The sequence below is a fragment of the Platalea leucorodia genome (assembly GCF_965183815.1).
Source record: "Platalea leucorodia genome assembly, chromosome: 5".
Taxonomy (NCBI): Eukaryota; Metazoa; Chordata; class Aves; order Pelecaniformes; family Threskiornithidae; genus Platalea; species Platalea leucorodia.
Window position 1 is genome coordinate 1,454,753 of NC_138827.1, and position 13,218 is coordinate 1,467,970.

At 58.9% G+C, this 13,218-nt stretch overlaps 1 protein-coding gene across 3 annotated transcripts in view; it reads left to right on the top strand.

Moving 5' to 3' along the window:
* ABCA3 (ATP binding cassette subfamily A member 3) overlaps positions 1–12,549 on the top strand; it is a 32,024-nt gene extending 19,475 nt beyond the window's left edge. For all 3 annotated transcript variants that reach the window (XM_082313472.1, XM_082313473.1, XM_082313471.1), the window contains 16 exons: positions 20–170; positions 702–800; positions 1,001–1,193; positions 2,069–2,372; positions 2,699–2,972; positions 3,567–3,771; positions 4,193–4,412; positions 4,659–4,817; positions 5,377–5,549; positions 5,847–5,981; positions 6,118–6,312; positions 7,261–7,448; positions 7,551–7,721; positions 7,979–8,166; positions 8,274–8,347; positions 9,727–12,549. In XM_082313472.1, the coding sequence (XP_082169598.1) occupies positions 20–170; positions 702–800; positions 1,001–1,193; positions 2,069–2,372; positions 2,699–2,972; positions 3,567–3,771; positions 4,193–4,412; positions 4,659–4,817; positions 5,377–5,549; positions 5,847–5,981; positions 6,118–6,312; positions 7,261–7,448; positions 7,551–7,721; positions 7,979–8,166; positions 8,274–8,347; positions 9,727–9,858 (2,861 nt within the window). In that variant the 3' untranslated portion in view covers positions 9,859–12,549. The remainder of the gene's footprint in view (positions 1–19; positions 171–701; positions 801–1,000; positions 1,194–2,068; positions 2,373–2,698; positions 2,973–3,566; positions 3,772–4,192; positions 4,413–4,658; positions 4,818–5,376; positions 5,550–5,846; positions 5,982–6,117; positions 6,313–7,260; positions 7,449–7,550; positions 7,722–7,978; positions 8,167–8,273; positions 8,348–9,726) is intronic.
* Positions 12,550–13,218: the final 669 nt, after the last annotated feature.

The window sequence follows — 13,218 nt, forward strand, 5'->3', positions numbered from 1 at the left end:
TTCTTGTGGCTCTGCCCAGGGGCAGGATATCACATGGTGATGGTGAAGGAGCCCTACTGTAACCTGGGGGAGATCTCCCGCCTCATCTGTCAGTACGTGCCCAACGCCACCATGGAGAGCAACGCCGGGGCAGAGCTGTCCTTCATCCTGCCCAAGGAGAGCACGCACAGGTAACGGCATCGTCCCCTGCTTCCCTCCCCAGGTGGGTCCCCTGTCTGCACACACTGGGACACATGCTGTCATCACGGGCTTGCTGGAAAGGGGAGCTACTCTCTGCGTCAGTGCTGGTCTTGGAAAATCGGATTCAGTTCCTCCTTTCACCGCTGTCCTCCCCTGCGTCTGCTGGCACATCGCTCTCGTGCCCCCGTGCCCGCTGCTTCACTGCCCGTGCAGCAACTGCATGGGACAGCGCTGGTTGCTGATAGCTGGTGACGGCTGCGGTGTGGAGGGTGGCACGCACGAGGCAGGCTGGCTTGGCTCCGAAATCAAATGCATGGATAGCTGAGGCTGCCTGTGGCAAGAAGGCAGAAGATGGAGCCTAAAAGCTGCCCTTGGGGAGAGAGGGGTGCTTAGTGCTGCCAGCAGCCCCGGAGCTGGCGGCAGGACTCAAACCGGCTGCAGGGCCGATGCCCAGAGGGGCTTGACCTCTGAGTGCCCCCTCTCACGAGCATCAGCATCTAATGCCTCGCTCCTCCGTTCAGGTTTGAGGCCCTGTTCACGGAGCTGGAGCAGAAGCGGGAGGAGCTGGGCATCGCCAGCTACGGCGCCTCGGTCACCACCATGGAGGAAGTCTTCCTGAGGTAGGCAGGAGGGAGGCTGGCCCCGGTGGGGTGGCATCTGGCGATGACCGGTGTCCCTGTGCTTCAGCGATGGTCGTGTCCTTACACAGCTGTCTGGGGCACGTGTTGCGTTTCGTCCCTTGGTTTTGGCTTCCCCAGCTCAGAACAGCTTGATCCTGTCTGCGTCTGTATTTCATCACCTGCTTTCCCTCCTGGGACAGGGTTGGGAAGCTGGTGGACTCCAGCATGGACATCCAGGCCATCCAGCTGCCTGCTCTCCAGTACCAGCACGAGAGACGCTCCAACGACTGGGCCATGGACGACTCCAGCAGCCTGAGCGGCATGACAGATATGACGGATGACAGCGGGGCGCTCATTACGGAGGACTGCTCCAGCATCAAGCTCAACACTGGGGTGAGTGCTGGGGGTGGTGGTGCAGCGGGAATGGGGAGAGGGCATGTGAAGGGGGTTTCTGGAGCGGGGTGACCAGGTGGAGCCTCCCTCATGGCTGGTCTCATTGCACGTGGTTTGGAAGATCAAATTGGAATTGGAATCTTTAGGGCAAATTATTTTTAGGGTTGTTGGGGTTGGTCACTGCCATCCTCTTCATGTTAATTTTGAGGTCCACAGAGATGCTCTTGAAGGTGTCCCAGGTGATCTAAAGTGGTTTTCATCTGCCGTTGCTGCATCACTTGGGATTTCCAGCAGGGAGATGAGAAAAACCATCTTCGGTCCCTGGCGAGGCTTGTGTTTCAGATCCCTGGCAGCCCTTCACGGCCCGCTGCCTATGCACCTGTGATAAATTTCCCCACGCTTCTCAAGGGCACGTCTCAAAGGCGGGAGGGGAGCAAGATGTTTATGGGCTTAAAAAGCAGAGAAGGTGCTTGCAGGGGCCGGGCTGGGAGCTCCCAGGCGTCTCAGCCCAGTCGCTTTGGCAGGCAGCCGTGTTGCAGTAATCCTATTTGTGAACCTCAAATGCTGAGAGGTGGAGGAAGGTAAAGGTCATGGCTGAAGCTGCTTTTAACACCTGAGATCCCAAAGTGACTGCATCCCGTTGGGAAGCCATGGAGTTCGATGGCTGACCTGCCGTGCTGGAGTCAAGCAGCTGCCCTGCTAATCCCTGTACAGGCTTGGCTGGAGAGCGGGCTCTGCTGCGGGCTCACGGGCTACACGCAGGACGGGGAGGTGGTTTTGGGGTCGTTGCCCCCATCAGCTGCGTGGGGTGATGTGGCCGGCGGGGCTGTCCGCAGCTGGTCGGGCTCGCGTTGACCTGACTTCTCCCCTCCCAGTTCTACCTGTGCTGCCAGCAGTTCTACGCCATGTTCATGAAGCGAGCCATGTACAGCTGGCGCAACTGGAAGATGGTGGCAGCGCAGTTCCTCGTGCCTCTGATCTTCACTGCCTTTGCCCTCATCGTGGCCAAGACCTTCCCGGGACCCAGGGACTCCTCCCTGCTGAGGCTGACGCTGGAGCCCTACGGCCAGACCATCGTGCCTTTCTGCATCTCGTCCGCCTCGGGTCTGTCGCAGAGGTTGGCGGAGCAGTACATGGAGCTGCTGGACGCCCAGCGTCAGTCACCGCTGGAGGTGCTGGGTGAGGGTTCACGGAGCACGCGTGGAGCAGGCGATGCCCGGTGGGGTGTGCAGGAGCCACGGGCTTCTCTCGCCAGGGCCCTTGGTGTGGGAGGCTCGGGTCCCAGCTGCGGCATATCTGACGTCTCTCCTGCATGGGAGAGTCCCACAGTTGGCAGGACCCCTCCTCACCCAAGCAGAGCTGTGTTCTCCATAACCCTGCGTTTGTGGCCATCATCAGGGCTAGGGTGGGCCACCGGGGCTGGGGCTGCTTGGGGTCTTTTCCAGTTGGCCCCAGTTAGCTCTCATGTGACGGAGCCTGCTCATAACAGCCGTGGTGTTCGGCAGGTGGCCTGGAGGAGTACCTCATCTCAAGAGCCTCCGAGGAAGGGGGAGCCTTCAACGAGCACTACATCGCAGCCGCCTCCTTCGAAGGAGCCGGGAACCGCACAGTGGTCACCGCGCTCTTCAACAACCAGGCGTATCACTCCCCCGCCACGGCCCTTATGCTGGCCGACAACGCTGTCTTCAGGGTACTGGCAGGCCCCAACGCCTCCATCACAGTCACCAACTACCCTCAGCCCCGCAACATCACCGAGAAGGCCAAAGACCAGCTCATGGAGTACGTCTGGTGGCACGGCGCTTGCTTTCCTGATGGGGCTTGTGACTGCCATGGGTGCAGATTGGCTTGGTTGTACTGGCATCAGTGGAGGAGCCAGGTTGGAGCTTCTCAGAGCCAAACGTAGCTGTGATTGTACTCAGGAGGTCAGGAGAGCAAAGCTGTGTAGGTGACATACCTGCCTGAGCCTGGCAGCCAAGTCACCCCGTGCACATGTCTCAGTGGCTGGGTATTCCCCTCTAGATACTGGTTGGGGTTGGTTTCCCCCCGGTGCTCAGAGCAGAGGGGTGTGTATGGCTGTACGCTTCATTAAATCCTGCATCCAGGGTCTCTGAACCTCACCTGTACCAGAGGGGACAGGCGTGGGACCTCGCAAAGGCAGGGTGGGGGTTTGTGGTGTGCTAGGTGGGCTGTGTGTGGGAGATGCCATCTTACTGAGGTGCGCTTTTATTGTGGGGTGTTTCTTCTGCGTGCTGGCTGGCTGGGTGAGTGTAGCCTCCACAAGAAGCACGGTGTGGGTGTGCTGTCCCCGCGTAGCCTCAGCGTTGGTTTGTCGAGCTGTCCCTGTCCTAACCTGCCCCGCCGCTTTCTCCGCAGAGGCCAGACCGGGTTCGCCATTGCCATCAACTTGCTGTACGGCATGGCCTCGCTCGCCAGCACCTTCGCTCTGCTGCTGGTCAGCGAGCGGGCCATCAAAGCCAAGCACGTCCAGTTTGTCAGCGGCGTCTACGTGGTCAACTTCTGGCTTTCCGCCCTGCTCTGGGACATCATCAACTTCCTCATCCCTTGTGCTCTGATGCTGGTGAGTCACCCCTGACACCCTCCTGTCCGCCCCTTGGCTGGGAGCTCTGGGTGCTGCTCCTCTGGGAGAGCTGGGCTCTGTGTGGGTGCAGGGGAAAGGATGAGGCCACTGGCATTGCCTCAGTTAATAGAAAGGACCAGCGAGAAAGCTGTCCCTCGGTCCTGCTGGGAGCTGGGCCATGGCCAACCAGCTGGGTCAGTTGACTGCAGCCTCTGGCACCTGAACACTTGGGTGTGGGCACCAGAAAATCTCAGACACATGGGAGCATGGAGAGGAATTCCCCAGATCTGCCCTTCTGCATCCCAGTCTGCAGAAAGAGGGCTTCCCCTGGGGACAGGCACGGGCTGCTGGTAGGAACCATCTGCGAGGGGTTATCCGGGTCAAGACAAACGTGCATTCTCATCACCTTGCTGTGCCCCAGGTGATATTCCAAGCCTTTGACGTGCAAGCCTTCACCCAAGACAGCCACCTCGTTGATGTGATGCTGATCTTCCTCCTTTATGGCTGGGCCATCATCCCCCTCATGTACCTCCTCAGCTTCTTCTTCTCGGTGGCAGCCACGGCCTACACCCGCCTCACCATCTTCAACATCCTCTCAGGCACGGCCACCTTCCTCGCGGTCACCATCATGAGCATCCCAGGTGGGTCGCTGCCCTCCGTGCCTGCCCAGCACTGCACTCTGCTCTCACCAAGAATATCCAGCCCCCAAGGGGACTCTTTCACCCCAGGGCTGTCCCCACACTAGCAAAAAAACCCTATGACAGTCCATTCTTCCCCATTAAACATGACAAGATCTGTTGGTTTTCCTTCTGAACTTGGAAGTATCAGGGTCTTTCTCTAAAACCAGCTAACTCCAATCTGTTGATCCTCCTGTGCTCCTCTTTCAGAGCTGGGCTTGGTGGACCTCTCCAAAACCCTGGATAAAGTCTTTCTCATCTTACCCAATTACTGCTTGGGCCAATGCATCAGTGACTTCTACCAGAACTATGAGTTCATTCAGTTTTGTACCTCCTCCGTTGAAGCCATCTTCATCTGCAAGGCGTTCAGTGAGTCTCTGTGTTGGTCCTCACCTGCCCATCCTGGCCATCCCACCGGAGCCGCACTGGGGGGTCTCTGGGGTGGGGGCTGGAGCTGGGCAGTACCATGGGGCCTCTAACCCAACCTGGGCAGTAGCTCCAGGTACCATTATAAAGCAAAAACTGGGCAGCGTTTGACACTCATAGGTGATCCAATTAAGAAATCTTTTTCTTACTAATGATTTGGAGGAAAACGTGGGCCAGGGAAAATTTCATAGACAAGTAAAGAAATCCCAGTCCCAAGAGTGACTTGATCTCTTCTGCGTGCCTCCACTGGGCTTCTTCTGCCAGATCCCCTCCAGACCTGAATCCTCTTGTGGGAAGCATTGGAAAGAGCTGTGGGCAGGGAGCCCAGTGTGGGCTGGGATGGAGATGAGTGTTGGAAAGAGCTGTGGGCAGGGAGCCAGTGTGGGCTGGGATGGAGACGAGCTTGGCAAAGCTTTGGGTTCACAGCTTTCTCTGGGGCTTACCTGCCCCTCCCCAGAGTCTGGATTGATCCAAGTCTTGATTTTGTTCCATCCCTGCTCAGATATCAGTTATCAGATGAACTACTTTTCCTGGGAGACACCTGGGATCGGACGATACCTGACCTCCTTGACCATCCAGGGTTTCTCCTTCCTCTTCCTCCTTTTCCTCATTGAGACAAACCTTCTCTGGAGACTGAGGACTTTGGTCTGTGGCATCTGCAGGCGGCGGAAATGGGTGAGCTGAAGCGTGTGGGAGGGAGAAGTAAGGTGCCCTCCAAACCAAGCCCAGGAGTCCCTACGAGCTGCAGACAGGCCCTCTTCACCTAAGCCATCTTCCCAAGGAGCATCCCCGGAGCAGGTTGCGTGGAGGGACCAATCCTGTTGAGCGTATGGGTTGGCAAAGGGAGTGAGGCATCACCAGGCGTGGCTGATGAAAGGGATGGATCCTGCCCGGGTTGGGGGCACTGGAGGAACCCATTTGTCCCACAGCAGCCCGGTGGCAAAGAGGGTTTTTTTTCTCCCCCATTTTTAGGTGGCACTGCTGAACAGGGTGTCTGTGATGCCAGAGGACCGGGACGTGGCAGATGAGAGGAAGAAGGTTTTGGAGTCGCCACCAGAACTGCTGTCATCTCTCAGCAGCCCTCTGGTCATCAAGGAGCTCACCAAGGTGAGGAGAGCGTGGCCTTTCCTGAGCATCCTGCTGCCAGCTAAGCCATGGTCCTCACGGGGCTGGTAAAGCCACCACGTGCCTTGCTGTGCCGTCGGGCGGTGACGGGCACGGCTTGTGTGTTGGTCTCCACCAGGTCTATGACAGCCGGGAGTCTCTGCTGGCGGTGGACAGGATCTCCTTAGCGGTCAGCAAAGGGGAATGCTTTGGCCTTCTTGGCTTCAACGGAGCAGGCAAAACCACCACCTTCAAGATGCTGACTGGTGATGAGAGCATCACATCGGGGGACGCCTTTGTGGATGGCCACAGCATTCTGGCCAACATCAAGAAGGTACCGAGGGCTGCAGGGGCGGAGGGCAGCGTTACAAACAGTCCTGCATCGCGCCGGGCCACCTTGCAAGTGCCTCTGAGGAGGACACGGTTGCGGTTCCCAGGGGTGGAGGTAATATCCCAGGGAGGCTGCATCCTTGTCTGGCCCAGCTCTCCGAGATCTGGCCCCGTGGAAGCGGTCCCCTCTCTGCTGAGATGACAGATGTGAAACAAATGGAAGCCAAACCTTGCGAGGGTGGCAAACCCTTCATCAAAGGGTTTAGCTCCGTAGTTGGAAATGTGCAAAACGTGCGTTAGTGATCACAGCCGGGTGATGGTCTCTCTGAAACAAGCGGGTCAAACCTTTCCAGACCCCGGCTAGAGGTCTCTTTGCTGGGAATTGCCCACTCCCTTTGGAAAAGCAAGAGATGAGCAGGGGTCAGGCTTGCAGTTCAATCCTTGGATACCTCTACCCCTGTCAACCCCAGACAACGTCGGGCAAGGAGAACACGGGGAGGGTCTGCCCTGAAAGCATGGCCCTGCTTGCTTCCTCCCCTGGGACTCTGCCTTCTGTCGGGCTCTTGGCCCCAGAGGAGACCGGGATATGGGGAAGGTACAGACCCTCCAGTGCTTTCCTTCTCCTGAGAGCCGGGCCCACCTGAAACGGCCCCTCACAATGAGGAACCAGCTTGGGAAACTGGTTCCTTGGGACCACGCGGTTGCCGTCCCGAGGCGCGCTGCGTGTGTCCATCCCGCCCGACCGGCCGCTCCAGCGACGGGAGAATTTCCCTCTCGTTTCACCTGCGGTTGCGGAGCTGCAGTTCAGTCCCCAGCGCTTTGAGCAAAAACCTTGCAGAGGTGCAAAGTGCAGAGCAAAGCCCCGTGGGTGCCAAGGCACCTTCTGGCTTGGACACCTCCTTGCAGAGACCTGCCTGTGAGCTAATCCCCGTTGGGTTCCTCTTGCCCCAAGGTCCAGCAGCGGATCGGCTACTGCCCGCAGTTTGATGCCCTCCTGGACCACATGACGGGCCGCGAGACCCTGAGCATGTACGCCCGGCTGCGGGGCATCCCCGAGCGCTACATCGGCAGCTGCGTGGAGAACATGCTGAGAGGGCTGCTCCTGGAGCCCCACGCCGACAAGCTCGTGAGGACCTACAGGTGAGAGGAGACGTGGAGACACCCCCTGCCCTCCGCCCCTCGTCCTGCGGGGCTCTCCCTGTGCTCACACCGGGTCTCTGTCCCCATTCCCGTCTCTTGCAGCGGTGGTAACAAGCGGAAGCTGAGCGCTGGCATTGCCCTCATCGGTGGTCCCCCCGTGATCTTCCTGGATGAACCCTCCACCGGCATGGACCCTGTGGCCCGACGTTTGCTCTGGGACGCGGTGACGCGGACGCGGGAGTGTGGCAAATCCATCATCTTCACCTCCCACAGGTGACACTCGTCCGGGCAGGGCTTGGCCTGAGAGATCAGGGAGCAGCCAGGAGGGTGGTGGGGTCCAGGGGATGGGACCCACCTCCAGAGCCTGGTGGGTGGGCACTCCCGCAGCCAGCAGCGGCTGGCTTTACCCAAATCCCCCTCCTCTGAAAGCTCAGAGAGGAGAAAATCCACCTCCAGCCCCTTCCCAGAAGCTTCTGCTGTTCTGTCTCGGTGCTCCTGCCCTGCTGAACAAGTCCTCTTCTGTCCTGCAGCATGGAGGAGTGCGAGGCCCTGTGCACGCGGCTGGCCATCATGGTGAACGGGCAGTTCAAGTGCCTGGGCAGCCCCCAGCACCTGAAAAGCAAGTTCGGCAGCGGCTACACCTTGCTGGCCAAAACGCGGAGTGAGGAGGAGGGGGAGCTGCAGGCCTTCAAGGCCTTCGTGGAGAAGACTTTCCCAGGTACCGGGAGCTGCTGGGGCGGTTGCCCTCCAGGGGACGGGGGGATGCTGCTCGTGCGCTTCAGCGAGCGTCCTAACTCGGAGCCTCTCCTTGCTCGTCTCTCCCAGGCAGCGTCCTGAAACACGAGCACCAGGGCATGGTACATTATCACTTGACCAACAAGAACCTCAGCTGGGCGCAGGTAAGGGGGTGCTGGAGCACGTCCCACCCCTCTGCGGGAGGAGGCTGGAGGGGCCGCCCTGTTCCTGCCCCTTCGCGTGCTCTCGATGCTTCGCTTTCACGCTCAGCTCATCTTCCTTTCCTTCCAGAGCCACGCTCTGTCCAAAAGCCGGGTGATTTATAACAAACAACCTCAGTAAAAAGTGGTTTTCTCCCTGACCCTCTCCCACCTCCTGGCCCAAACAGGTTGCCTGCATGTACGGTCAGCGCGCGAGCACCCGGGACACACCGGGACCGCTCCGTCCCCCCCTGACCTGGCTGCCCTTGCCCGCAGCCCTCCGGAGGGCAAGCGGGGTCCCTGGGGAGCAAGAGCCGATTGTGCCTTTGTTGGTGCCTCGCAGCGTCCCACGAAGGCTCGGGGGCGCGGGAAGGGGCGGGGGGTAGCTGCCTCCTTCCCACCCCGCAGCTCCCGGCTGCGAACGTGGCACTGGTGGACTCGGCGTCGACCCGCCAGCACCTCTCTGCTCCCTGCTGCCGTATATAGTGTGTGTTTGCTCTCTATATATGCTCCATATGGAGTATATAGAGAGTATAGGGAGCATATGGAGTATATAGTATACAGATACATAGAAAACTATAAATACTATATACAGCAGCAGGGAGCAGAGAGGTTCTGGCAGGTCAGCGCTGTGTCCACCAGTGCCATCCACATTCCCATATATATACTCCATATAGAGCATATATAGAGAGTATAGAGAGCATATAGTATACAGAGATATAAAAAACTATATACACTATATGCAGAGTATATAGTATACAGATACATATAAAAACCTATATATATACTTATATACTCTCGATAGAGTGTATAGCAGAGTATAGTGTATAGTATGGAGTATACTATGTATAGACTACATAGCGTACAGATTACGTAAAAACTATAGTATATAACTATATATAGAAACTATCTGTATACTATATACAGATAGTTAAGTATAGTGTATATAGTATACTGTATAGTTTTTTGTATATGAGATATATATTTTATATATATAATGTATTGTATAATGTATAAATACTAATATATTTCTATATATATTGTACTGAGCAGAAGCCTCGGGCTGGGATCCCAGCCCAGGGGTACATATAGGAGACCACACGTAGAGATCTGTGTATGTATCATAGATATTTTTAAATGGGGTCAGGTACCGAGTTACTGATTACTGATGGATTACTGCGAAGTAATCCACCCCCTGGCTGCCCGCCGCCTCCTGCTCGGGAAGGTTTCACTCCCCCGGGTCTCCCAGGAGGAAGAGGCGTCCTCTGCTTTCTCAGTCGCGGCCCGCGGGGCTCTCCCGCGGCCGAGGTGCCCTGCAGTAACCGCCGCGCTGTCCCTTGCAGGTCTTCGGGGCCTTGGAGAAAGCCAAAGAGAAGTATCGCTTGGAAGACTATTCGGTGAGCCAGATATCCCTGGAGCAAGTCTTCATGAGCTTCACTCGCTTCCAGCACTACACAGAGGACCGAGGGAAATGAGCAGAAGCCCCCACTGGTGCCCTTCCTCATGGACTGGCCCTGCTGCCTATACATAGTATATATAGAGACAGTAATTTATATATCGGCGTGTCTTAAACAATGTATAAATGTAAGAAACTTTTCACCGGGGAGGGGGGGAGAGGATGGCGTCGTACCTTCTGCCGTCGGGACCACAAAGGGTGCGTGTGCATCGCGTGCCGCCGCAGCGCCGGCGCGGGTCTGCGTGTGAGTGTGTGCGTGCATGTGACACTTCCACTCTCCAGCCTTCGTTCCCATCTATACAGCAAAAAAAAAAAAGCCCAAAAAGCAGGGGGGAGCCTGGGTGGGTGGAGATGGGTGTTGGGGACTGGGCTGGCAGAGGAGGAGCGGGATGCTGTCCCCAAACGGCACCGCGCTTCCCCCGCGCCCCTCTTCCCTCCCCGCGCCCATCAGGACGCTGCTTCGTGGTCTTTGCCCGCATGTCAACGTGTCTCGTTCGGTGGTTTGCTCGTGATTCAACAGGAGGCTGTCAAATAGCTTAGATCCAAATTGTTCGCTGGGTTCATGAGGACGCACTGTGGTTCCCCTTAGAAGCACTTTGTGAGGAGCTGGAGGGGCCAAGGCAAGCTGTCCGTCTGTCCCCTGCCTGGCGGAGGAGGCTCCGCCTGGCCCGAGGAGCTGGCGCCGGCCCGGGCTGTGCCGGGGAGCTGGCTGTGCGGCGCTGGGTGCTGGCGCTGGGCCGGAGGGAGGAGGTGGTGATGGAGAAATGCCCAGAGCTCAGCCCCTTGGCACAGCACGTGACGGGTACGGCTGCAGAGCCAGAGCTCGGGCCGAAGGCAGCGCCGGGTGAGAGGTGTCGCGGGGTGCCCAGGGACGCTGCTGGGCTCGGTGGGATGGCGAGAGGTGTCGCAGGGTCCCTGGGGACGCTGCTGTGCTCAGTGGGATGGCGAGAGGTGTCGCAGGGTGCCCGGGGACGCTGCTGGGCTCGCTATTGCCTCCACGGAAAGGTTTAACCAGCAGCATTGCCCTGCAGCGTGCTGTGCAGCCACAGGACCGGTTTTGAAGGCCAGCGATGCTCTCACTGTGTCCGTGTCCTGCTGTGCTCTCCCCTGACACCCTGCACAGCTCCGACCAGCACACGCCCGTCCCACGTCCCCCTCCTTGTCCCCACGCCCTCCGCACCGCGCCAGGCCGCTCCGGCGGCAGGCAGGGCACGACGGCACTGTCCTGCCCTTGCCCGGCCCTGGGGGCTGCTGCCGGGCACGGTGCGTGAGGCACCAGCACTGCCCAGCCCTGCCCGCGCCGAGTCGGAGGCAGCGCCTGGGATTTCTTTTTTGGCATTTCCCAGTGGTTGGGTTGCTTTTTTTGTTTGTTTGTTTGAAGTCCGTGTTGATTCTCGTCTGTCCTTAACTAGTCCCTGTGTCACCTGGGGCAGCCCCCTTCGGGCCAGCTGCTCCGCGATCAATGCAGAGCTATTTGCACTATAGTAATACACACAATTGCACATATAAAATGAATTAATATTTATGGCGAGGGTGCTGATTCCCTTCTAGTGATTGCATTGTCAGGGGTTGGGTTATATTTTTGGGTTGGGTTTTTGTTTTGTTCCTGTGACTGACTCATTCTTTCCTGTTCCTTTTTTTTCCCCTTTGCCTAATGTTGTTGTTCCAAAACGATGGTGCATCATGTTACTAAGAATTTCCCTGGATCTTAACGATGTGTGGTTCGATTAGTAAGCAGCCAGCAGGTGAACGGCAGTCCTGGAACCCCTCGGAGCTGCTGGCACGGAGGGTTTGCTCCCTGGGAGCATCCCTGCAGGCAGCAGAGCCGGCCGCTGCTGGGGCACCCCGCGGTGGGAGACCCCAGCACCAGCGACCAGGACGCTTTCTGGCGGGAGGGGACCCGGAGGCCCCCGGGAAGGGCTGGGACTCCCCGTAACTGGGTTTTTTTGGAAGGGGAGATGTGGCAGGATGCAGTAGAGGTCCCGGGGCTTTGCCTGGGCTGGGGAGCAGTGGGAAGGGGGGCTGTGGGAGTGCTGGATGCCACACTGCAGCCTGGGCTTATGCCAGGTACCGCGGTCTGCAGCACCCCGAGGATGGTGGCAGCAGGCAGGGCAGCTGGGCCCCCCCAGGACATGCCCTGTTGGGGTACCGGTGCAAGGGACCCCAACAACCCCCAACCCTGCAAGGCTCAGTCCTGGGGCCGGTGGCACGGAGGCAGCGTAACCCCTGCAGTGCCCGTGAACGCCACGGCAGAGCCGTGGTAGAGGAGTCAAGGGCAAGGCCGGCATCTCCTGGCACCAGCCACCACCGCCAGGGTCACCCAAATGGAGAACATCTTAGGGAAGCCGTGTTTCTTGGTCACGGTGCTGTACCACCCCGGGCAGGAGCTGCCGGCTGTGCATGGTGCTGCTCGACCCTCGTGGTTACAGCCGCAGGGCTGAGCCACACCAGCCCGGGGCAGGACCGGGACCAGGATTGCTCCCCGACGGGCGCTGCTGCCGCGGCCAGCCAGGTTTCACGCTGGCAGGGCCGTGGCCGCTGGCGGCAACGCTCTGGCATCCCAGGCTGCGGTGGCAACGCTCTGGCATCCCAGGCTGCGGTGGCTGTGTGCAGTAGGAGAAGCAGCATGGGTTCCAGGTGGCTGTGGGTCCCCTCTGGCTGCGGAGTGGTTGTTATTCCCATCATAGGAATAATAAACATTTTTTTTCTAGTGGCTGTTTCCTGGCCTCTTTTGGAGTCAGAGAGCAGCTCCAGCCCTGGTGGGCTTGGGCTGGAGGACAGGGATGCTCCTGCTCTCTGCCTGGGGGGAGGACAGGGATGGCCTCCAAAACCTGGCTGGGAAGGGCTCAGTGCAGCCTGGAAAAGCCCCTGTGCTGAGGGGTTTTTGCATGCCAGGTGCCTCTGGGGGCAAAGTGGGGGGGCCACATCCCTTCCACCCCAGGCAGCCACACCCACCCTCTCTTTGCCCCACACTGCACCCCACCAGCCATGGGCAAGGGGGAGACCTTGAGCTCGGGGCTCAAAATGGCACTTGTCAGAGCAATGGGGAGGGCACCCGTGGCCGGGGGGCTGCCCCAGCACCCTCATTCCTGCAGCCTTACCTACCTCTGTGCTGCAGCCTGGCTCTGACCGCCCATGCGTCTGTCCCCGTTCCCCCACCCCAGTCCCAACCCCACACCCAAGGCAGCACCAGCCCCTGGCTGAGCCCGGGGCGCTGAGGCAGCACCGGGGCAAGGCTGCAGCTCCAGGGAGATGCGCCGAGCCCTCTGCCTCCAGAGCAGCACAGCACCCGCTCAGCCAGGAGCATCCCCCTCCACAGGGGTGCCCTGCTCCACGATGCTGCACCCCAGCCGCTTCACCGCCTCCTGCAAACACCTCC